We start from the raw sequence: 20,725 nt of genomic DNA, 5'->3' as shown, positions 1-20,725 counted from the left end.
CATTCCTTTCCATGCACTTCATTAAGATGAAGAGCAATTAACATATGCTAAAGAGCCCTTCAATGCAGTAAATACTGCTCATGAGTATATATTTGTGCAACTAATGTTTCCCAGTTACAAATTATCAGAATACCTGTACTGTGCTACCGTTTAGTCATGCGGGAGTGCACAAATAGATGTATGGTAGTTCATTTGCTATGGTCATATTAAATTCTTTAGAAAAATATTTACAGAATATATATTTATTGCATGTTATATATGTTAAAAACCTAACCTCCAACCATAAAAACCAGCAGGCATGTCACTGAAACAATTGCATAGCTTCTTTTCTATACCTATAAGCTAGGAGCGCACCAAGTAGACTGAAGAATATCATAAGCCATGACTTGAAGGGAAACTGAAATAAAGCCATGAGTCACACATTAGATGCAGCATCAACTACCTATATAAAATAACACTTAGTAATTCAAAGCTTCATATTTCAGGAGTGAAATTCTATTTGTTTCAATACTAAACCCTACTAAATTAGCCTTTTCTGCAGCAGTAATAGTCTCCAGACAATTCCAAGAAGAAATACACCTTCCCTCCTTTTTCAAGTACGCATAACTAGTGGGGAAAACTGGCCATTCTCTGTTAATTGGGTAATACAGTATTCATGGTCGGTATCACTCCCAATAGTTCTTCACTGAAAAACTCATTATGAATTATCAATTTCTAGATCCATCTGTTAACTACAGCGTAACTCACTCATTATATAATGTGGTGCTATTATCCAGAACTTTCATTCCTTTATTACAATTATTTTTATATCTTGCATGTGTATATATTTGCCAACCTGGACTTCTTCTAAAGTGGACAACTACTGTATCAGTAACTCTGAGTACAGTATACAGTGATATATCACCTCTTTAGTTTTGGCTAGTTTATGAAATTCCTTGGTGTTGGTTTACTTTGAATAAAACTTTTGTATTGCTAAATGAACACCTTGCTACCATCTGCATAATCTTTTGAATACGGAAATATGTTTAAATAATCATTCTGATTAAGATTGTTTATTTTATGTATTATTTAACAAAGCATTCAGAAAACTTAATTAGTGTTGAACAGTATGTTTATTTTGTGCTGCATTCAGCTTTCATACAGTAGGAATAAACAATTGATATTGTGATTTCTTGATAACATTTATAAGGTTATTCCAATAAAACTGCATTAATTTTAAATTATTGGTTAGAATCTAGTTAAAGTTAGAAAGATTCTAACAGTGGCATACTTTTCATGACTGTAAATAGAGGTATATTTTGTTTAGAAAGATACTGAGATCCCCTGCCCTGCTATTTGTCCAATATTTAACAAATTATTCAATGTCTATTGTAATGCATATTACAGATCATGCCAAAGCATGGGTGTAAAGAGATTTCAAGTAAACTGACATACTAAGTTGTTTCATAGACTGAATTAAAAAGGAACCACCTTTTATTTTGCAAAGCTTACTGGAGCCAGGATGCACATCTGATTTGGCCTGCTCTACTTATAACGACTGACTTGTCCCACACTGGATGTTTTGCTATAAGGACTGACTCGTCCCACACTGGATGTTTTACTATAAGGACTGACTACTCCATACAATGGATGTTAATCAACTCCAAAAGGTTCTATTTGAGGTCAAGAGCTTCCGAGTTCTTTTGTGCTATAAATGAGTAGGGTCAGAGCTAAGTCGGAGATAAGGGCTCTAAATTCAGTAAGCTAGTCTTGCACTTTCAACCCAAAGAGGTGGTGCAAAATCTTCAAAGATTGCCAGAGAACCTTTCTGATGATATGTTTGCCAAGCCAGATCTAATAATCCTCTCCATTTTTTCATCCTAAGAGTTCACATTTCTCTGGCAAGTCTTTAAGCAATGTGGAAATGGGGTGCAGATGTCTTGTGTCACACAGATAGGGAATCATTTGGTAGCTGATGGTAAAATACCCTGTAGTGTTGATGCACCTCATAGAGTTTCCTTTTAACCAATGGAAACTCAACACGCCTTCCCTTCAGTATCTTCTGATACTGAATTAAGCTTAAGTAATAAATCCTCCTTCAACGAGATGTTAAATGTAGTTCTGGAGACAAATTTCAGAGGCAAATCTTACATCCAAAATCATAATCTAGTACAATTCTACTTCCAGAGACTCTACTAAAAGGATTTTATCAATGCACAACTGTAGCTCCTAATGCCTTACTCAATGCGGCATCCAATAGGATGGAGGGTACGGGAAACAAGACAGTATCCAAAAATCCAACGGTTACTTCACATACCTTAACTTTCAATGAAAGACCTCTCTAGACCCATTTGCAGGATCTCTAATCAGACATCTCATGCCTAGACATGCGAAAGTTATCAAACTATACCTTTGCACTAGAGGATTTACTGCAGGGGTTATGTCTACTCCAAGTAAGAGTAAGTATTCGACTTCTCCAGGCCACGTAATAACAGTTTAGTAACGGAAGCTGTTAAGGGGCATAGATCTACTTGGAGTTTCTGTGCAATAGAGGCTGACTTTTTTCATATATATATATAAAAGGTTATTGTTCTGTATTATTTCAAGGTTTGTAGTACAGTAGCAGTATGGATCCGACTTTATCCACGGAACTATATCCATTGTGACAGCATTTTGAAAGGGAAGGACCATCAAGATCCCAAAACCTACCAGAAGGGTTATGTCATTAGTTCTCAACTATCTATCAAATATTTTTGAACTAATTGACAGTACAGTATATCCTAGAGAGATTAATAATAAAGACAGTATTTTGCTAAACCTTAGGCTCCTCATGGAAAGTAGGCAAACTTCATGACTTGCCAAACCAGACATCCCATTCTAAGAAGAGTCAAAGTACTGACCTATCCTATGTGCCAGAGGTAGTAGGTTTGCTAAAGAACCAGCTACCTATTGAAGTACAACCACTAGAATATTATTGGGTCTGTTAGCTGGCTAGATAGTACTTCATTGGATCCCTCTCTTGTTACGGCTCATTTTACCTTTGTTTACACATACATTGAATAGTCTAGCCTATTCTTTACACCTTCTCTTTTCCTCTTACATCTGACAATACTATGAAAACTGAAATATTGTTCTTCATTTAAGGGGTTAACTACAGCACCGTAATTATTCAGTGGCTACTTTCCACTTGATAAGGGTAGAAAGACTATTTAGCTATTGGTAAGCAGTTCTGGTTTCAATGTTAATTACAAAACATTTCTTTGAAAAATTTTCTTCAAAAACTGCATCTCTTAAGTTCTTAGATCCCTATTTAACTGGCTGTTTAATGGGAGTAGATTAATTCTCACATCAATCAAAAAACAATGGTGGGGAGAGGAAGTACGTTCTCCAGCTACACAATGCATCCCATAGTCTCTAGGCTAAGATGTCTGGAAGTAGTTTGCTATTGCACCTTATCATAATGATAAGAACTGTTTTCAGTGTTTTACTTTTTCAAGTTTTCCTGAAGAATTGTATTATGTCCGCAAGTCCAATAGCTCTTTAGGTTCAAACTGTTTAATGACTTTCTGATGAAGAATTCTCCCACTTAGATACTCTGACTATAAGATTTTTTTGCATAGAAACAAACCTAATATTTAAAATTACAATGCTTTTACTCACAACAAACCATTACTAAACAAAAGAAAAATTGGCCCACCTGAAAATCTACAAGTTTTCACCACTGTATGCCCTCAGGAATTGGGATGCACATTAAAAAGGATGTAAAAGTAGTTTTTTTTCTTAGATACGTCTGGAGATGAACGCTACCATAGAAAAGGCCGACATATAATTATAGGTTTCTATGTAGAAATAAAAAAAGCACTATTTATGAAGATCTAGTATTTCTTATTCAAAACCATTTTATAATTTTAACCCCACAAACTAAACATTATCTTAATACTTACACTTTTGAGGACAGGATATTTCTGATTTTCCTGAGTAAACTCATTCTTGATGCCCAGCATTTTTCTATAGAGAGACTTTTCTGACTCCGCTTCCACTCGCATTTTTTCTCGTATTCTAGCCAGCTCCTGATGGATAGGTCGAGCTTCTGGTTCCAATTCTAGAGCTTTTTTCAGTTCAACTACAGACTCTTTGAATTTCCCTTGTAGACCTAAAACCTTTGTATGAAAAAAGACCAAGACTATTACAAGGGATTACCTGTATCATAATGGAAGAATTAAATTTTTTCTATCTGATGTATTGTATCTTCATTACTATATTACTTCATTACCTTTTTTATATTCAAAGCCAAGGATCTTAACCCTTTTACCCCCAGGCTATTTGGAAATTTCCAACCCTTAAACCCCAGGGGTTATTTTTTTTCAAGCACATTTTGCAGTATATATTTTCTAAATTGCTATAACAGCCTTAATTTTTGTCATAGAGAGGTCAGGTTGGTCTCATTCTCTTGGAAAATGTAAGTTTTTCAAAAAATTATCAAAAATATGCAAAAAAAATGTAAATAGCATTTTTTTGCAAGGACGTGCCGGTACGTCCATGGGGGTAATGGGATGAGTTTTGTGAAACGTACCAGTACGTCCTTTGGGGGTAAAAGGGTTAAAGTAAGTATTCCTCATAAAGCGGTACCACTTACAAGTAGTACTGTCATTGTAGATGGTATTAAAACTTTTTTGAAGTCTCCTTTTGACCAAATGCTTCATTTATTAATGCCAATTAATTTCCAACATGATTGTCATTAACTTTATATTTCATTCACACTTCATCTCTTATTCAAGAAAATATCTCTCGAGGGAGAAGGGGGCACAAGATTCAAAAAATGTGATTCAGTGATTTTGACCCCTTACATTTCTTCTTTTCAATCTATTATTATTATCATTATTACTAGCTAAGCTACAACCCTAGTTAAAAAAGCATGATGCTATAAGCCCAAGGGCTTACACAGGGAAAATAGCTCAGTGAGGAAAGGAAACAAGGAAATAAATAAACTACAAGAGAAGTAATAAAAAATCAAAACAAAATATTTTAAGAGCATTGACCACATTAAATTAGATCCATCATATATCTTCTATAAAATCTTCATAAAAATAAGAGGAAGAGAAAAAAGATAGAATAGCATGCCCAAGTGTACCCTAAAGCAAGCGAACTCTTCTTCACTAAATTAAGCAACCTTTCATACCCTTCCCCATACAGGGGTACCACTTACAGTAATATGTCTCACTGTACATGGTATCAAAGGTTCTTTGTAAGATCCCTTCAGGTAAAGCTGCAATGCTATTAACAGTAACTTATAAAATTCTACCATACTCTTTTGTTAGTCTTTTTGTTTACTAGCTATCCAGCTTTTTAAATCTCACTTAGCTTGAATTTCTACCTCTAATTTGAAACCAAATTCTCTGGGAAAGCTAGTCCTGAAACGTGACTTAATGGTCCCCTTAATCCAATTATAATGAGGTGTCTCAACTAAATGAACAGTGTATGCGAATATCCCAATACAGTACATGGGGTATGCAATATCCAGAGACTCTGGCAAGCCCAAGTAGATCCAAAATCAGATAAAACTGAGGTGCTACTCCATACAATGCTAAGATCTTACCTTTCCTTTTCTGAACAGGGCTTTGACATTACAAGGTTGACACCTCAACACAGCTTCAAAAGATTTTAAGGCAACCTCATATGCTTCAACCTTTATTTGTGCAGCTCCCATGTTGTTTAAGGCTTTTAGCCGTTCTTCCAGTATCCCTTGAACTTCCGGCTTAACTTCGTCCTGGAAGACATGAGACAATGCAGTACTGTACATAATAATAATAATAAAAATAAACTTATTTTAAACAATTTCAAAATTTCCTTTATAATCCATCACTATTACCAATTAATTAAGAGAGTGATTAATATATGTTAATTCGCCAACAGATAAACTAGAAATTTATCAACCAGACTACTTCAGACAACATTTCTAACTCTCACAAAGTTACTCCAAAAGTTGAGAAAAGAAATTGGTTAATTTTCTTTATTTTCAGGGCACATGAGCCACAGTACTTATTTGTGATTTACCTTGGCTTGTGCATGAAATAATGTGATCATCACTAAATGTAAAACAAACAATAAACAGCAATACCTACTCCATATTCCTCCTCTGCATCATCCAAGAAATCAATAGCTGCACTGTAGCACTGGATAGCCAGAGGATATTCTTGTCTGTTGAACCACCAATTTCCCCGCTCACGTTTACGATTCCTGCAATTATTATTATCATTATTATTATTATTATTCGAATCCCTTGTCAGGCTGGGAGGAACGTACAGAGGAGAGGTCCCCTTTTTTGTTTCATTTGTTTGATGTCGGCTACCCCCCAAAATTTGGGGAAGTGTCTTGGTATATGTATGTATGAATGTATTATTATCATTACTTGCTAAGCTACAACTCTCGTTGGAAAAGAAGGATGCTATTACCCCATGGGCTCCAACGGGTTAAATAGCTCAGTGAGGAAAGGAAATAAGGAAATAAACTACAAGAGAAATAATGAACAATAAAAAATATATTAAGAACTGTAGCAACATTAAAATAGATCTTCCATTTATAGACAATAAAAACTTAAAAATAAAACAGGAAGAGAAATACGATAGAAAAGTGTGCCTAAATGTACCCTCATGCAAGAGAACTCTACCCCAAGACTTGGAACTGAGTTTTTATTACCGTTAAAGAAATATAAAAGTGATTTTGTTTCATTTATAAAAGCAACATTGCAAACGAAAGTTACTTGTAAAGTTTATCAAAACTTCTTGCTATGATGTTTCATGCTTTGAATCTGCACATTAGAATTACTTGAGAGTTGCATCATAACGGATATAACAAATTGCACCTTGACACAGAAAATGTTCTGAGAAAAATTAATGACTTCAGATCTACAATTGAAGAGAGACTCATCTTAAGGTTAGCATTTTGTAGATTCTTTTTCCCCAGATACTATGATTAACTTTCTTTTTTCTTTTCCATATTTGGGTTTATAACTTCTTCCAGGGTTCTCCCTATTCTTTTCTAATCTAGCAAGTCTGTTGGTTTTCGTTTAAGAAATAAACAGCCAAGACCTTAGATCATAAATATTCCTTTGCCATTCGTAATTCATATATTACAGAAACAAACATCCGGCATTAGCAATTTAATGGAATAGTACACACTCCTGGATCAAAGAGTCCCCTCAGGATATAAAAACTTGCATAGATGCATAAAAGTAGGTGAACTATTAACTTTCACTTTGAGAAAGTTTTTGTCTTCTATTTGATGTTAACTCTTATTAGAACAGCATTGCACTGCAGTCTCAACCACTCTCCTAGTAGTGTAGGACTGCTAAGATATTCAATCATTCAATAGATCTAGAATATTTTACTTAATGCAGCATTCCGGGTTGCAAACTTATATTTTCATTCTTTTTTCCAATAATGAGGCCAAACAGATTACAATTCAACTCCAAGAACTATCCAAACAGGCCTTGCTAATAGAACTATCTAACTTCAGAAATTAAGTAATAAGCTTACAAATAAAAGCTTGAACTTTGGTCCCTAAAAAATATAGAATCTTCAAAAGTAATTTGTATTCTACAAACCTGAGTCTGAATATACAAACATGCACACAATCTTACTTAATCATTAAACCAAATCATTTAGGAAAAAACACTTACCCAATGATCATTCTCTGGTCAATCGGTATTTCCGATGGAGATTTTTCTGGGCCAAAATCCAGTAGCTCCACTTTATAAATAAGATTAACATCCCCAGGAACATTAGGGGGTAATCCCTTGGAACCAAATGCAAACCTGAAATAAGAAACAAAGAGTCAATTTATCATGTACCTTTTGTAAGTTATTTCAATCAACACAATTACCTTTCCTTTGATATTACTGTATTATAAACATCAAAACCCAATAATAATAATAACAATAATAATAATAATAATAATAATAATAAAAAAGAGGCTAATTTTTCTATTTACAGGACAGAAATAAACACCTAAGAAATTAAGGTCTAAGATAAGCAGAAATTACTGCATTATGAATTTGAGCTATATTACCCAGCACTCGAGCATATGAAGCCTTTCACCACTCAAGTGCAATTGGGGGATAACCAAGCAACTACACAATTAAATAAATGATAAAACAGGCCAGACACCAATATGTAAGAAAGGAAGGGTGAACAGAGATAAAGTACTGTAGGACATAAAGCAACTGCAGTTAGGGACTGAAAGGAACGCTGCAAAGATCCCTAAGTAATGCCTATGTTACCCCCTCATATCCTATCATCAATAATGATACCTCTTATCTAAACCCTATAAATTTCAATACTATAAAGGATCTATTGACAATCGGGGACTAATCACTATCAACACTTTGTACAGATACCATTACAAACCTTGGTTCAATGAAGACATCAGCCACTTCCCCCTTATCCATTAAAGGCACAATCATATCAAGCCCAACAATTACCTGAAACAATGTAAAATTTAAAATTCAGAACTAAACATTTGAAAAACATTCATAAACAAAGGAGCAGCCAACAATAAATTCTATACTACACTTAGAGGTGTAGACCCAAATGGTATGTATCCTTTGTTTTTGTTTTCTCAAGATGACTTAATGCCTAGCTTTCAAGTTATGTTAGGTTTTTGAAAGGTTAGCAAGGAGAGGTTCTTTTTGCATTTGTTGTAGAATTGATATTGCACTATTAGCTAAATACGACCAGTGTCTCACATCCTCTTGTTTATCACCACGTTGGCAAAACATTGGAATTTGTATGATGATACTGTACTCATCTTCTGTTCATTAGATTGAAGTTCGGCTTTCGCAAGAGCCTTGGTGATTGTGATGCTTTTCTCTCATTTAAGTGTTAATCATGAGGTCATTATTATCAATCTTTGACAATTGGGAGTTACTGAACTATTTTTTATCATTATTACTATTACTTGCTAAACTACAACCCTAGGTGGAAAAGCAGGATGCTATAAGCCCAAGGGCTCCAACAAGGAAAATAGCATTATCATTGAATTTCTTACTACATACATACATACATATACCAAGGCACTTCCCCCAATTTTGGAGGGTAGCCAACATCAACAAAAGAAACAAAACAAAAAAGGGGACCTCTACTCTCTACGTTCCTCCAGCCTAACAAGGGACTCAACCGAGTTCAGCTGGTACTGCTAGGGTACTAACACAGTATAAAGAGTTTTGTTGATAAGCACTATAGTGACCACAGGAATGTAATTTTTAGTGTTCCTCAGGGTAACGAATGTTCTTGGCTCATTAATTTCATATTATATAGTACAGTATACATTCATGTGTCTTGTCCGTTACAATAAGTGTGTTGCTCTTGCATGGGATGCTTACCTCTTTATATCAATTCCAGACCTGTAGCTACTCTACCTCTTAACAGAGTTCTAGCTAGAATTACAGCATTGTGCAAATTTTGGGCTAAATCCCAAACAAAAATCAAAGCAAGATCATTAGTAGATTTATGACATATTGCATTGCATCCACACTACTCTGATCTTTGAATTGATAATATTTCTTTCAAATATATGCAACTTTCAAAATTCTAAGTGTAATCTTTGATTACAAATTTACATTTGACAAACATTAAATGTCTATTCTTCAATTGCAAAAAAAAATCAATATACCAAGTCTGAAAATGTTTGGAAACCTGTCTGTGGTGAAATGTTTTAGTTCTTTCATTTTCCTTGAAATATTTTGAATACTGTACAATACTATTCTATAAAGTTTGATCTTCAGCAGCCAAATCTAATATTGAATTGTTGGACAAAAGCTTAAGATCTACTGTACTACTGTAGATTGCTCATTACTTATCTTGACATTAATCTCTGGTACCATTGTTCAATTAGCTCATTGAGAAGGTTATGTAAGATTTTTTATAATTATAACCATATTTTGTATTCAGTTATTCCAAGTCTGTATCATTCAAAACATAGAAATAGATCTCCATTAACTTCTAACAGGCTTGTTTTCTCCCATTTGAAGCTCAGTACCATACAATTTCTGATAGTTTTATTCCAGCTGTGACTGACCAACGTATAGAATGATCATCTTAATCATATACTACTGAATCGGTTAACATCAGAAGTTTAAACTTGTTGCAAATGCTTTTCTGTTGAGCAGATTCCATTTTTAAGTTTACCCCTTATTTGCCTAGTTCGGGGTGGGCAAACTGCAGCCCACAGGTAGCATCTAGCCTTTCTCGGGGTTATGCTTGGACCGAGGAAACCTGCAGCAAATTAGAGAAAAACGTTCAATACATTAGGGATAAGATGACGAAAGAGTTTGAAAGCAGGTTGAGAATTTCAAACATATCGAGCTTAAATTGAACTTCTTAAACTTCTTTTTCTGCTTATGTTGCTGCATCACCTAATAATTTACTGTACAGCTTGAACTGATGGACATACAATATGATACTTCTTTGAAGGAAATGTTTCACTTTCACTCCATACAATTACTGTAGTAGAGTTTGATATGCTACTATCTGTTTAATGCTTTCCGTGTTTAAGAATTTTGTGCTGGATTATTCTCTAGTTTTGGTTCCACATATATCCGTGAGCAAAGTTTTTCCTGCATAAAGATAAGTCTAAAAACAGGTCCATGGTGTAAAAAACTTAAAAGCAGAGATGAGAGTTTTTCTACCAGCAAACTTGAGAAAGACAGATTTGTAACACAGAACTGTGACCAGAAACATTTTTCCCATTAAAATGCTTGCGCTGGATTATGAATTTGTTCGTTTCTATTAACCATATTGTATGACAAGAAAAGAGGTGTGGTGAAAGATAATGCCTTTAATAGACGGCATTGGAGAGCGTGCACCAGGCACCCGACCCATTAACGTAGGGATAACAGTGGGGAAGAAAATGATACTGCAGAAGTTGTATTATCCTAAAGCGCATCACCCAATTTTGAAATATGCAGCATTTCGTAGTTTCATGGTTCACTGATGAGGCCCTCGCTCTGAAAAGTTTGCCCATCACTGGTCTAGTTTAATTCAATTTGTCATCTTCTGTGAATTACCGGTAATCTTTTTTTCCTCTTCTAATTTATGGTTAATCTTCCGTTTCTTTTTCCGTAATTGGGTATTTTCCCTATTGGGGTAATTGAATTTGTAGCATCATGCTTGACCAACGAGCTTAGCTTATAGTAGTAGAAATAATAATAATAATAATAATGATAACAGTACACCTGCAACAACTTGATTTCCAAATACAATACCAGAATGTACAGTGATTCCTCTTGATACAAATGTTTCTGCCTATGAAATTTTCATGATGCGGAACGAGATGCGAAGGTGTCTTCACCTCATATTGCAAAAAATTTTCATGATACCAAGAGATTCGCCAGCAAGGCCGAGAATAAAATAGTTACCCATTAAAAATATGAGGCATTTAAAGAAAACATGTTTATATACTATAAAATGTACTTCTCTATAGTCTATTCTATCTATATACCAAGGCACTTCCCCCAATTTTGGGGGGTAGCCGACACCAACAATGAAACAAAACAAAAAGGGGACCTCTACTCTCTATGTTCCTTCAGCCTAATCAGGGACCCAACCGAGTTCAGCTGGTACTGCTAGGGTGCCACAGCCCAACCTCCCACATTTCCACCACAGATGAAGCTTCATAATGCTGACTCCCCTACTGCTGCTACCTCCGCGGTCATCTAAGGCCCCGGAGGAAGCAGCAGGGCCTACTGGAACTGCGTCACAATCGCTCGCCATTCATTCCTATTTCTAGCACGCTCTCTTGCCTCTCTCACATCTATCCTCCTATCACCCAGAGCTTTCTTCACACCATCCATCCACCCAAACCTTGGCCTTCCTCTTGTACTTCTCCCATCAACTCTTGCATTCATCACCTTCTTTAGCAGACAACCATTTTCCATTCTCTCAACATGGCCAAACCACCTCAACACATTCATATCCACTCTAGCCGCTAACTCATTTCTTACACCCGTTCTCTCCCTCACCACTTCGTTCCTAACCCTATCTACTCGAGATACACCAGCCATACTCCTCAGACACTTCATCTCAAACACATTCAATTTCTGTCTCTCCATCACTTTCATTCCCCACGACTCCGATCCATATATCACAGTTGGTACAATCACTTTCTCATATAGAACTCTCTTTACATTCATGCCCAACCCTCTATTTTTTTACTACTCCCTTAACTGCCCCCAACACTTTGCAACCTTCATTCACTCTCTGACGTACATCTGCTTCCACTCCACCATTTGCTGCAACAATAGACCCCAAGTACTTAAACTGATCCACCTCCTCAAGTAACTCTCCATTCAACATGACATTCAACCTTGCACCACCTTCCCTTCTCGTACATCTCATAACCTTACTCTTACCCACATTAACTCTCAACTTCCTTCTCTCACACACCCTTCCAAATTCTGTCACTAGTCGGTCAAGCTTCTCTTCTGTGTCTGCTACCAGTACAGTATCATCCGCAAACAACAACTGATTTACCTCCCATTCATGGTCATTCTCGCCTACCAGTTTTAATCCTCGTTCAAGCACTCGAGCATTCACCTCTCTCACCACTCCATCAACATACAAGTTAAACAACCACGGCGACATCACACATCCCTGTCTCAGCCCCACTCTCACCGGAAACCAATCACTCACTTCATTTCCTATTCTAACACATGCTTTACTACCTTTGTATAAACTTTTCACTGCTTGCAACAACCTTCCACCAACTCCATATAACCTCATCACATCCCACATTGCTTCCCTATCAACTCTATCATATGCTTTCTCTATAGTAAGGGTAACTATAAAAATAGTACAGTGCATATGGTAGCGTATATTTCGTATATGTAGTATTGTACTGTATGTATTGTATTTTCCATTATGTTCTTATAACTAATTAATTTACAGGTATCGACAGTTAGGTTAGGTATATTGAATGGTTTAAACGTATTTGGCTATACAATATTTTATTGAGGTTAAAGCATTAAGGTATTATAAAATTTAATGTGGTGTTTTCGAAACAAAAGCCACTCTGGAACGAATTATCTTGAGGCATTACTGTACAGTTATCTGAAGTATACAACAGGAAATAAGTGAAAAGCCCATTGCTAACTCCTGGAACACCATATTCTGTACAACAAACATATAGTCATACCTCGCCATCTCCGACGGTGAATGTCAGTTGTGTGTGCTTGTCAACTTCAGTGCCATCCTCCAGTCTTCCATTTGCCTGTATGACAACAGTGTCTCCTTTAACAGGTCTAGAGTCTACAATGCCGGCTTTCAATACCTAAACAAAAGAAATCAAATAAATATGATTAGTTAGATGACATTCTTCTGCCAGTTTAGCACTGAAATTCAATCAACCAAGAATATAAAAAAAGCTCAACCGAAATCCATAACAAAATAACAAGCAATAATTGGAATCTTATTAATAAAATCTATTTCTATGCTCACTTGACGTTAATAATGCTTTTCTTTCGAAGCTGCTTTGAATGCAGACATCTACCCAAAAACTATTATATTGCCCTTTCCTTTTCTTGTATTAGCCCTGCTCCTCTATTGGAGTATTGATTTTAATTGGCAGTTTATGTCAATACTTATATGGGCACGCAATACCTCCCTGTGTTTTCAGTTCTCTCACTGTGTTCAAATTTTAAGTACACTACTGGCCTTCTACCCATGTTCCAGATTAACAACTTTATGCTGTACTGTCTAAAAACTTCCACAAAGCATGTAATCCTTTATTAAATTCCTGTGTTTAAGGACATCATACTATACCACTCATAAATATCAAAAAATTTTAAAGAATTTTGTAGTTTTCCTAGCTATACAAATCTGAGTCCTTTAATAGGGAGATAGTTTCACCACGAGCTGAAGACAGCCGTTTAATAGGAAGACTCACTGCTTGGTGGGTTGGAATTCCCTTAGAATTGAACCAGAGGTTTTTTTTTCTTCCCAGGCAGTCTCCAACAGCTTGGTCCCATACAGGAGTGAAGTGGTGACTCCAGCAACCTCCTAATTGCTTTTCAAAGGGATGAGAAGACTTATAGGACCTGGTCTGTAAATGGGGACATGTATTCAGTTAAATAAGAAACCATTCCCCGAAGGGGAAATCAGTTTGGAATAATATAGCTGATGATACCAATGGGTTGGTATAAAAGTCATCACCCTCTCTCTAGTACAGTATAGGGAGGATGGGGAAGATACTTCTTTTAAGATAAATAACAGAGCTCGGAAGTGTAACTTGCCAGTATCAGGTTCGATCAACCACGTAATGTTTCGACCTCCTTGTCCCTAAGAAGGAGAGAGAAAAATTAAGGAGAAGAGCCAGTCATTCTACCATTCACTCCAGATTTGCAGCTACACATTACCACAGCAAAGATGATGAGATTCTTTATGTCCCATATGAGAGCTATGCTAGCTACACAACTACTTGAGTAGCCACCACAGGACCAACCACAAAGGTGTCAAGGGAATTGTGGATACTGCATACTCCCATAAGTGAAAGGTCGTGAAGGTGGTTTGTCACTTCCAGACTCTACCCTTCCCCATCTGGCCCACTGATGAAATAATTCCTAAAAGCTAAGGTAGAGCCTATACTTCCTGACTTTGTGAACCCTGGTCCTAGCTGGTACCTTCACCCACTCAGCAGTCAGGACATACACTATATGTTTCTTCTCACAAAGTCAGAAAGAGATTGTGTTCTTGATACCTTTTTCTTGGTCCTACCAGTGCTAGCAAAAAAATTGCTGACATTCACGCCTGAGATGGCGGGTCCTTTCAAGATAGCATTGAAGAGTCCTGTAAGGGACACAAAAAAATCTCCTTTCAATCACCATTCAACACTTCACTTAGGGAAGGGATGGAGGTCTCTAACCTGGAGTCATGTGCTCAAGGGGATAACTGCTCCTAGCCCCTCATGAGGATAGACCAAGCTCAAAGCTGAGCGGTAGCCTTTGACAGCTCCGACTGAGAGGTACTTCTTTCGGCTAAGGAAGACAAGGAAACCCACGATCTGGGCTAGGTGTTCCAACCGGAGAAGTATTCCTTCTATGTCACCAACCGCAGATGGTTTACTTTCCCTAGTAGACAGCTCCACGCATCTCCTCTCAGATGAGATGCTGGATAGTCTCCACCCATGAAGATCCAAGGACATCACTGATTAGTGGTACCTTTTAATGTGCGACTGAAAGAGGAGCATGGACCATTCGAGAGGTACTCTCAGAACCTTGCCTAGAAGGGCTAACATATTGGGATACCACTTAACAGGGGCCATCTGGGAGCCACCAGGATCATCCTGAGTCTTGACATAATCAACACCCTGTTGATTAATGGCCAGATCAAGCTGAAGGGAGGATAGGCATGTGTCTCAAGGTGATCTCATGGGCGTTGAAAGGCATCTTTGAACAGTCCATGGGTCTGGAATGGGGGAGCTTCCTCTTTTACCATGTAGCAAACCCACTGACAAAGAAGCCTCTCTGCTACACAAGGATATACGGACCACTCAAACTCTACAACCTGCACCTAGTGACCTGAAAGTGTCTGCTAATACTTTTCTCTTACCCGAAATGTACCTGGCTGAGCTGACAACTCTGCGGTGTGGAACGTCACCCAGACATGCATCTGCTTCGTCAACACACAGGGAGGCCACGAGACTGTACCCCCTTGCTTGTTGATGTAAGTAACCTCAGTAGTGTTGTCGCTCTTCAACACTACTGAGTACCTCCTCAGACATTCTTCGAATGTTTGCAGTACTAGAAAGACTACTTGCATTTAAAAGGATGTTGATGTGCAGAGGCATTTCTTCCCGTGATCAGACACCCAAGAAAACCGGTTTGTCAAGGTATGCGCGACACCCCTCCTTTGATGCATATGAGAACAGCTGGATGTAATGACACAGAGAGTCAAGTAGGATGTTATCTTCGCTAAGCCACCAGGCAAGATCGGCCTGAGCCTCCTGTCCCACTGGAACAGGGGATCCCTGTCGGCTGCTCAGTGATCATTCAGACACCACTAAGGGGATCTCTGGTGGAAGCATCTATGAGGAATGAACTTCTCGAGCTAGGAAAGGTGGCCGAAAAGAATCTGCCGGCACCAAGTTGTTACTTTTTCTGCCGGCACCAAGTTGTTACTGTTTGCCTTGACCAGAAACAGCTGCACAACTTACTTGAGCCTGCTGATTCAATCGTCAGAAGGAAAGACTCTTACTGTTGCTGTGTATCAGCATGTCCAAGTACTGACCTCTACTTGGATATGAGATACAACTTCTACCAGTTTACCACAATACCAAGATCATGGCAAAATACGTGAATCCAATCTCAATTCTGTACAACGGGCTGACACTTACCAATTTTGTTGTATGGGTGACAATCCCTAGTGTAGACGACGTCATAAACGAGGAAACAATGGGCAAACCATCCAAGTGCTCGTGCCCATTGTTCAACTGCCTCTCTGAGGAGGCAAGGATCAGCCAAACGTTGAGATACACCAACATACGTACAATATACCTTGCATGTGGGCCCAAGCTACTAGCAAGATGAACAACGAAGTGAATACCTAGGGAGTCATACACATTCCGAAGCACAGTCATAAACTGGTACTGCGTACCATAAAGCAAAAGGTCAATGTAATTTCAAGAAGACTGATGCACAGGTACTTGAAAATACGCACCATTTAGATCCACTGAAAGCATTAAGTCTCCTTCTCTCATGGAAGGCAGCACAAATTGCACTGTTTCCACCCTAAACTTTATTTGTAGAACACACTTGTTCAATGGAGAGGTGTCAATAATCGGTCTCGAAACCCTAGTCAAATTCTCCGCCAGGAATAGCCGACTGTAGAAGCTTGGAGATTCATCTCGAACGACTTTGAGCATGTTCATCCCTTCCACTCTGTCTGCAAGACCAGGACTTTCGGTGATGTTGGCTAATTGGATAGAAACTCTATCGGTTGAGGTTTTACCTTGAAGAGGAGCCTAAGTTGCTTCCCCCAGTACTTTTTACTATCTATTCTTATGATATGCATTCGGGATTTTGATGCTACTCTTATTTGGACGTTTTTCTGACTTTTTTTTCTTTATATGTACATTACTATATATGGTACAGGTATTTGTACAGTATATATAGGGTACAATAATTCATTAATGATAAGGGATTGTTTTCTCTCTTTAAAAAATATACTGTACATATATACAGTACAGTAGAGTATATATTTTCTCTTTCAAATATATTATACACACAATATACATTATGTAAATACTGTACATCACGTTATGCATATAAAATCCGACTTACAACAAAATGAACCTACGAAACATAGTAAGAACTGATCCCGTTCGTAACTTAAAGCCCTACTGTATTGGTCATGCAGGTAGGCTGATAGTCCAAAATAGATAACTCCATCCCAAGGCAGAGAAACTACATGAAATAAGTAGGGACAACGACAGCTTACAGTCGCCCCTTCACCTCGAACAGTCAGGAAGAGCAGAGTGGTGTGTTTGCACATGTTGCGGTCAAACACAAAAGGGGCTATTCTGCGACAGGCAGATGGGCAGGGCTTCACCCTCTCAACACCTGTTGTTCAAAAACTACCATGGTAACAATTCAATGGCTATTCAAGAGTTGCAGAAGACTTTTCTTTATATAAAAGGATGGAAAATTTGTGAAAAAGTAGGAATAAAATAAACACGGTAACAACTTTCAATTTACAAAATTAAATTATCTAAGCTCACCTTTTTCTTTAAACCTCCACTTCCAAGAATATCAAGCCACTCATCGGATAGCTCTTCTGTCTTTCCCTCAACTTCTACTTCTTCCACCTTCTCAACTTTCACTTCCTTAGACTGGTCTACTTCTGGCATCTTCACAGATCTGGAAAATTGATAACATACAGTAATAAATCTGAAAAGGAATTTGCATTCTTCCTATCTACTGTATAAAAACTTCAGTCCTTCAAGTTATGGAAATGTCTTGAGCAGAGCTGGAAGTCCTTGAAATGGCTAACAAGGTAGTAAACGGCAGGCGGTGAACAACGTTAACCTAACCAACCCTCCAGTTAAAGACTCTTCAGTTTTACCACGGACATCTTTCTCATATACAAATGCAAGAAGAACTGTTTCAAATGTGAGGAAGTTGGGGACAGAAGCTTGCATTAAAAGAGGTGGTTGCTCTTATAAGAGCTGTGGAGGTTAGGCTATTTTTACTTATTTTTCATAGTGTAACTTATCCTCCAAAATTGGATCCACAACCATATCAAAACTGTACTATTATTATGATTATTACTTGCTAAGCTATAACTCTAGTTGGAAAAGCAGGATGCTATAAGCCCAGGGGCCCCAACAGGGAAAATAGCCCAGTGAGGAAAGGAAAAAAGGAAAAATAAAATATTCTAAGAAAGGTAACACTAAAATAAATATCTCCTATATAAACTATAAAAACTTTAACATAAGAAGAGAAATTAGATAGAATAGTGTGCCCAAGTGTACCCTCCAGCAAGAGAACTCTAACTAAAGGCAGTGGAAGATTATGGTACAGAGGCTATGGCACTACCCAAGACTACAGAGCAATGGTTTGATTTTGAAGTGTCCTTCTAAAAGAGTTGCTTACCATAGCTAAAGTGTCTCTACTACCCTTAAAAAGAGGAAAGTAGCCACTGAATAATTACAGTGCAGTAGTTAACCCGTTGGGCAGAGAAGAATTGTTTGGTAATCCCAGTGTTGTGAGGTGTATGAGGACAGAGGAGAATCTATAAAAAATAGGCTAGACTATTCGGTGTGTGTGTGCAAAGGGAAAGTTAACTCTATGGCGGTAGTATCTCAACGGGTGGCTAGTGCCCTGGCAAGCCTACTACCTATATATGTAACAAAAGTTTAGAAACTTGAGAAAATTATCTTGATTGACCGATTACTTTACTGTATTCATAAATTGAATTTTCCATTAGCATTTCACAAAGGTCCTGCTTTAAATATTACAATATTTGCCACGAACAACAGCAGGATGGATGATGTTTTCTAAAGCTATTATTTGAATGAGTTGTTTACAGGGTGGTTACGCCCCTCCCAAGATATGTCTCGGCATGGTGCCCTAGGTCAGGTTAGGCAGAGACTACCTTAGGCTAAGATGTATCCCACATTAATTTCATTATCACTAATATACAAAGGCAAATGCATAAATTGAAAATCAAAGAGATTTAAATTAATTGTAATGAGACCATAGAAGTTTTGCATATATATAGTTTGGACCCTTTATATAATGACGGATAGGAACACCACCTATATTAAACTTCCTCACCTAACCTACTTCCCTAATGGCCTGCGACCCCCTTGGACTATCGGGAGCCTTTGTAAATCAACAGATAGTTCTTCCGAGCATAAAAAAAAAACCAACTAATCTAAACTTCACACCCATCGCCTAACCTACAAGCCGTGTCCTTACCTGCTAATCTAACGGGTGGGCTAACACCCCCCTGCAACCTCCTTACACTTTTGTATTCTTAGTCAGTCATCATTATACATATAAGTGACTGCTATCATACACACACTCCGACTATCATATTCTTAGCAATAGGGTTGGGAGTTTATGTATGACAGCAGCCACCTGTACGTATTATTATGTCTAACTTAGAATACGGCAGTGTAAGGGGGGTAGCAGGGGGGTGTTAGCCCCTTCTTGTTAAGTAAGTAGGTAAGGAAACAGCTTGTAGGTTAGGTTTGGGTGGAAAGTTTAGGCTAGTTGATACCCACTTTTAATGGACGAGCGAGGAACTGGCCGCTGACATACAATGGCTTTAAGGGTTGAATTTAAAGGAGTTATAGGGTATGGCCATCATCATACATAAACCCCTATGGTTTTACCATGTATTACTCTGAGATTACATGTATTTTGATAACATATGGCTCCCGTTCCCTAAGGTTGTGGTGGACTAGAGGAATCGTAAAACAAACAAATCTGCAAGTCACCCAAACGAGCCCTTCTGACAGATCCATTTATGACCAAATTCTGGAAATCTAACTACATTTAAGAGAAATCCTATCACAAATCAGGATAGATGTGTTAAATAGTCAGTCCCTTCTTTAGGATTCCAGTTTCCAGTCATAAATACCTAAGAATGAAGTGACACTGACAGATGCCATCAACTATACCGATCGGGTAATCACCCCGAACAGGGTAGGTCAGCCTTATTAGTTCCATTTTTACAGGTAATATGCGCCTAATCATTAGTATAATGGTCATTTGCAAGGAAGGAAACAACATATAGTGTTAGGATACCTTTTTAAAATGAGATCTCAGAGTAATTCCATGTATTTCTTGATCAATATGAGTTCTTGATCAGCAGGGGTATCGAGAGGTCCCTTTTTCAACCGTTGAAATGTTTGTTTTTCTCGAAGCGTCAAACACAGGGTTGCCAGATTATTTCCACTGGATTATCGTACATGAGCCTTAAAATTGTCTTTTTCAACCAAAATTATCGTACACAGTTTCAATATAATTATTAGGGAGTTACATGATTGACTCATTTCAAAATATTTTAGTATAATTGTTTAATTAAACACACATTTTTATATGCCTAAGGTATGTATCGTACATCGTACTGGACCTAAAATAATCGTACATGTACGATAATTATCGTAGGAATGGCAACCCTGGTCAAACGATTTACTATTGATAAGAAGAAGAATGACGTGCCGGTTGGGTACGTTTTCTTCATCAATC

General features: G+C 37.5%; 1 protein-coding gene across 1 annotated transcript; it reads right to left on the bottom strand.

Annotated features, from left to right (window-relative positions):
• Positions 1-91: 91 nt before the first annotated feature.
• zda (peptidyl-prolyl cis-trans isomerase zonda) lies at positions 92-20,419 on the bottom strand. The gene is made up of 9 exons (XM_068385806.1): positions 20,282-20,419; positions 17,746-17,884; positions 13,168-13,302; positions 8,385-8,458; positions 7,658-7,792; positions 6,102-6,216; positions 5,576-5,746; positions 3,924-4,139; positions 92-397 (listed from the first exon to the last, which is right to left on the bottom strand). Exons 2-9 carry the CDS (start codon positions 17,872-17,874, stop codon positions 302-304), a joined length of 1,071 nt encoding a protein of 356 aa, XP_068241907.1. The 5' UTR covers positions 17,875-17,884; positions 20,282-20,419; the 3' UTR covers positions 92-301.
• Positions 20,420-20,725: the final 306 nt, after the last annotated feature.

Source organism: Palaemon carinicauda, chromosome 13 (assembly GCF_036898095.1).
Source record: "Palaemon carinicauda isolate YSFRI2023 chromosome 13, ASM3689809v2, whole genome shotgun sequence".
NCBI lineage: Eukaryota > Metazoa > Arthropoda > Malacostraca > Decapoda > Palaemonidae > Palaemon > Palaemon carinicauda.
The sequence above is the reverse complement of the archived record's forward strand: the minus strand, read 5'-3'. Positions and strand labels throughout refer to the sequence as shown.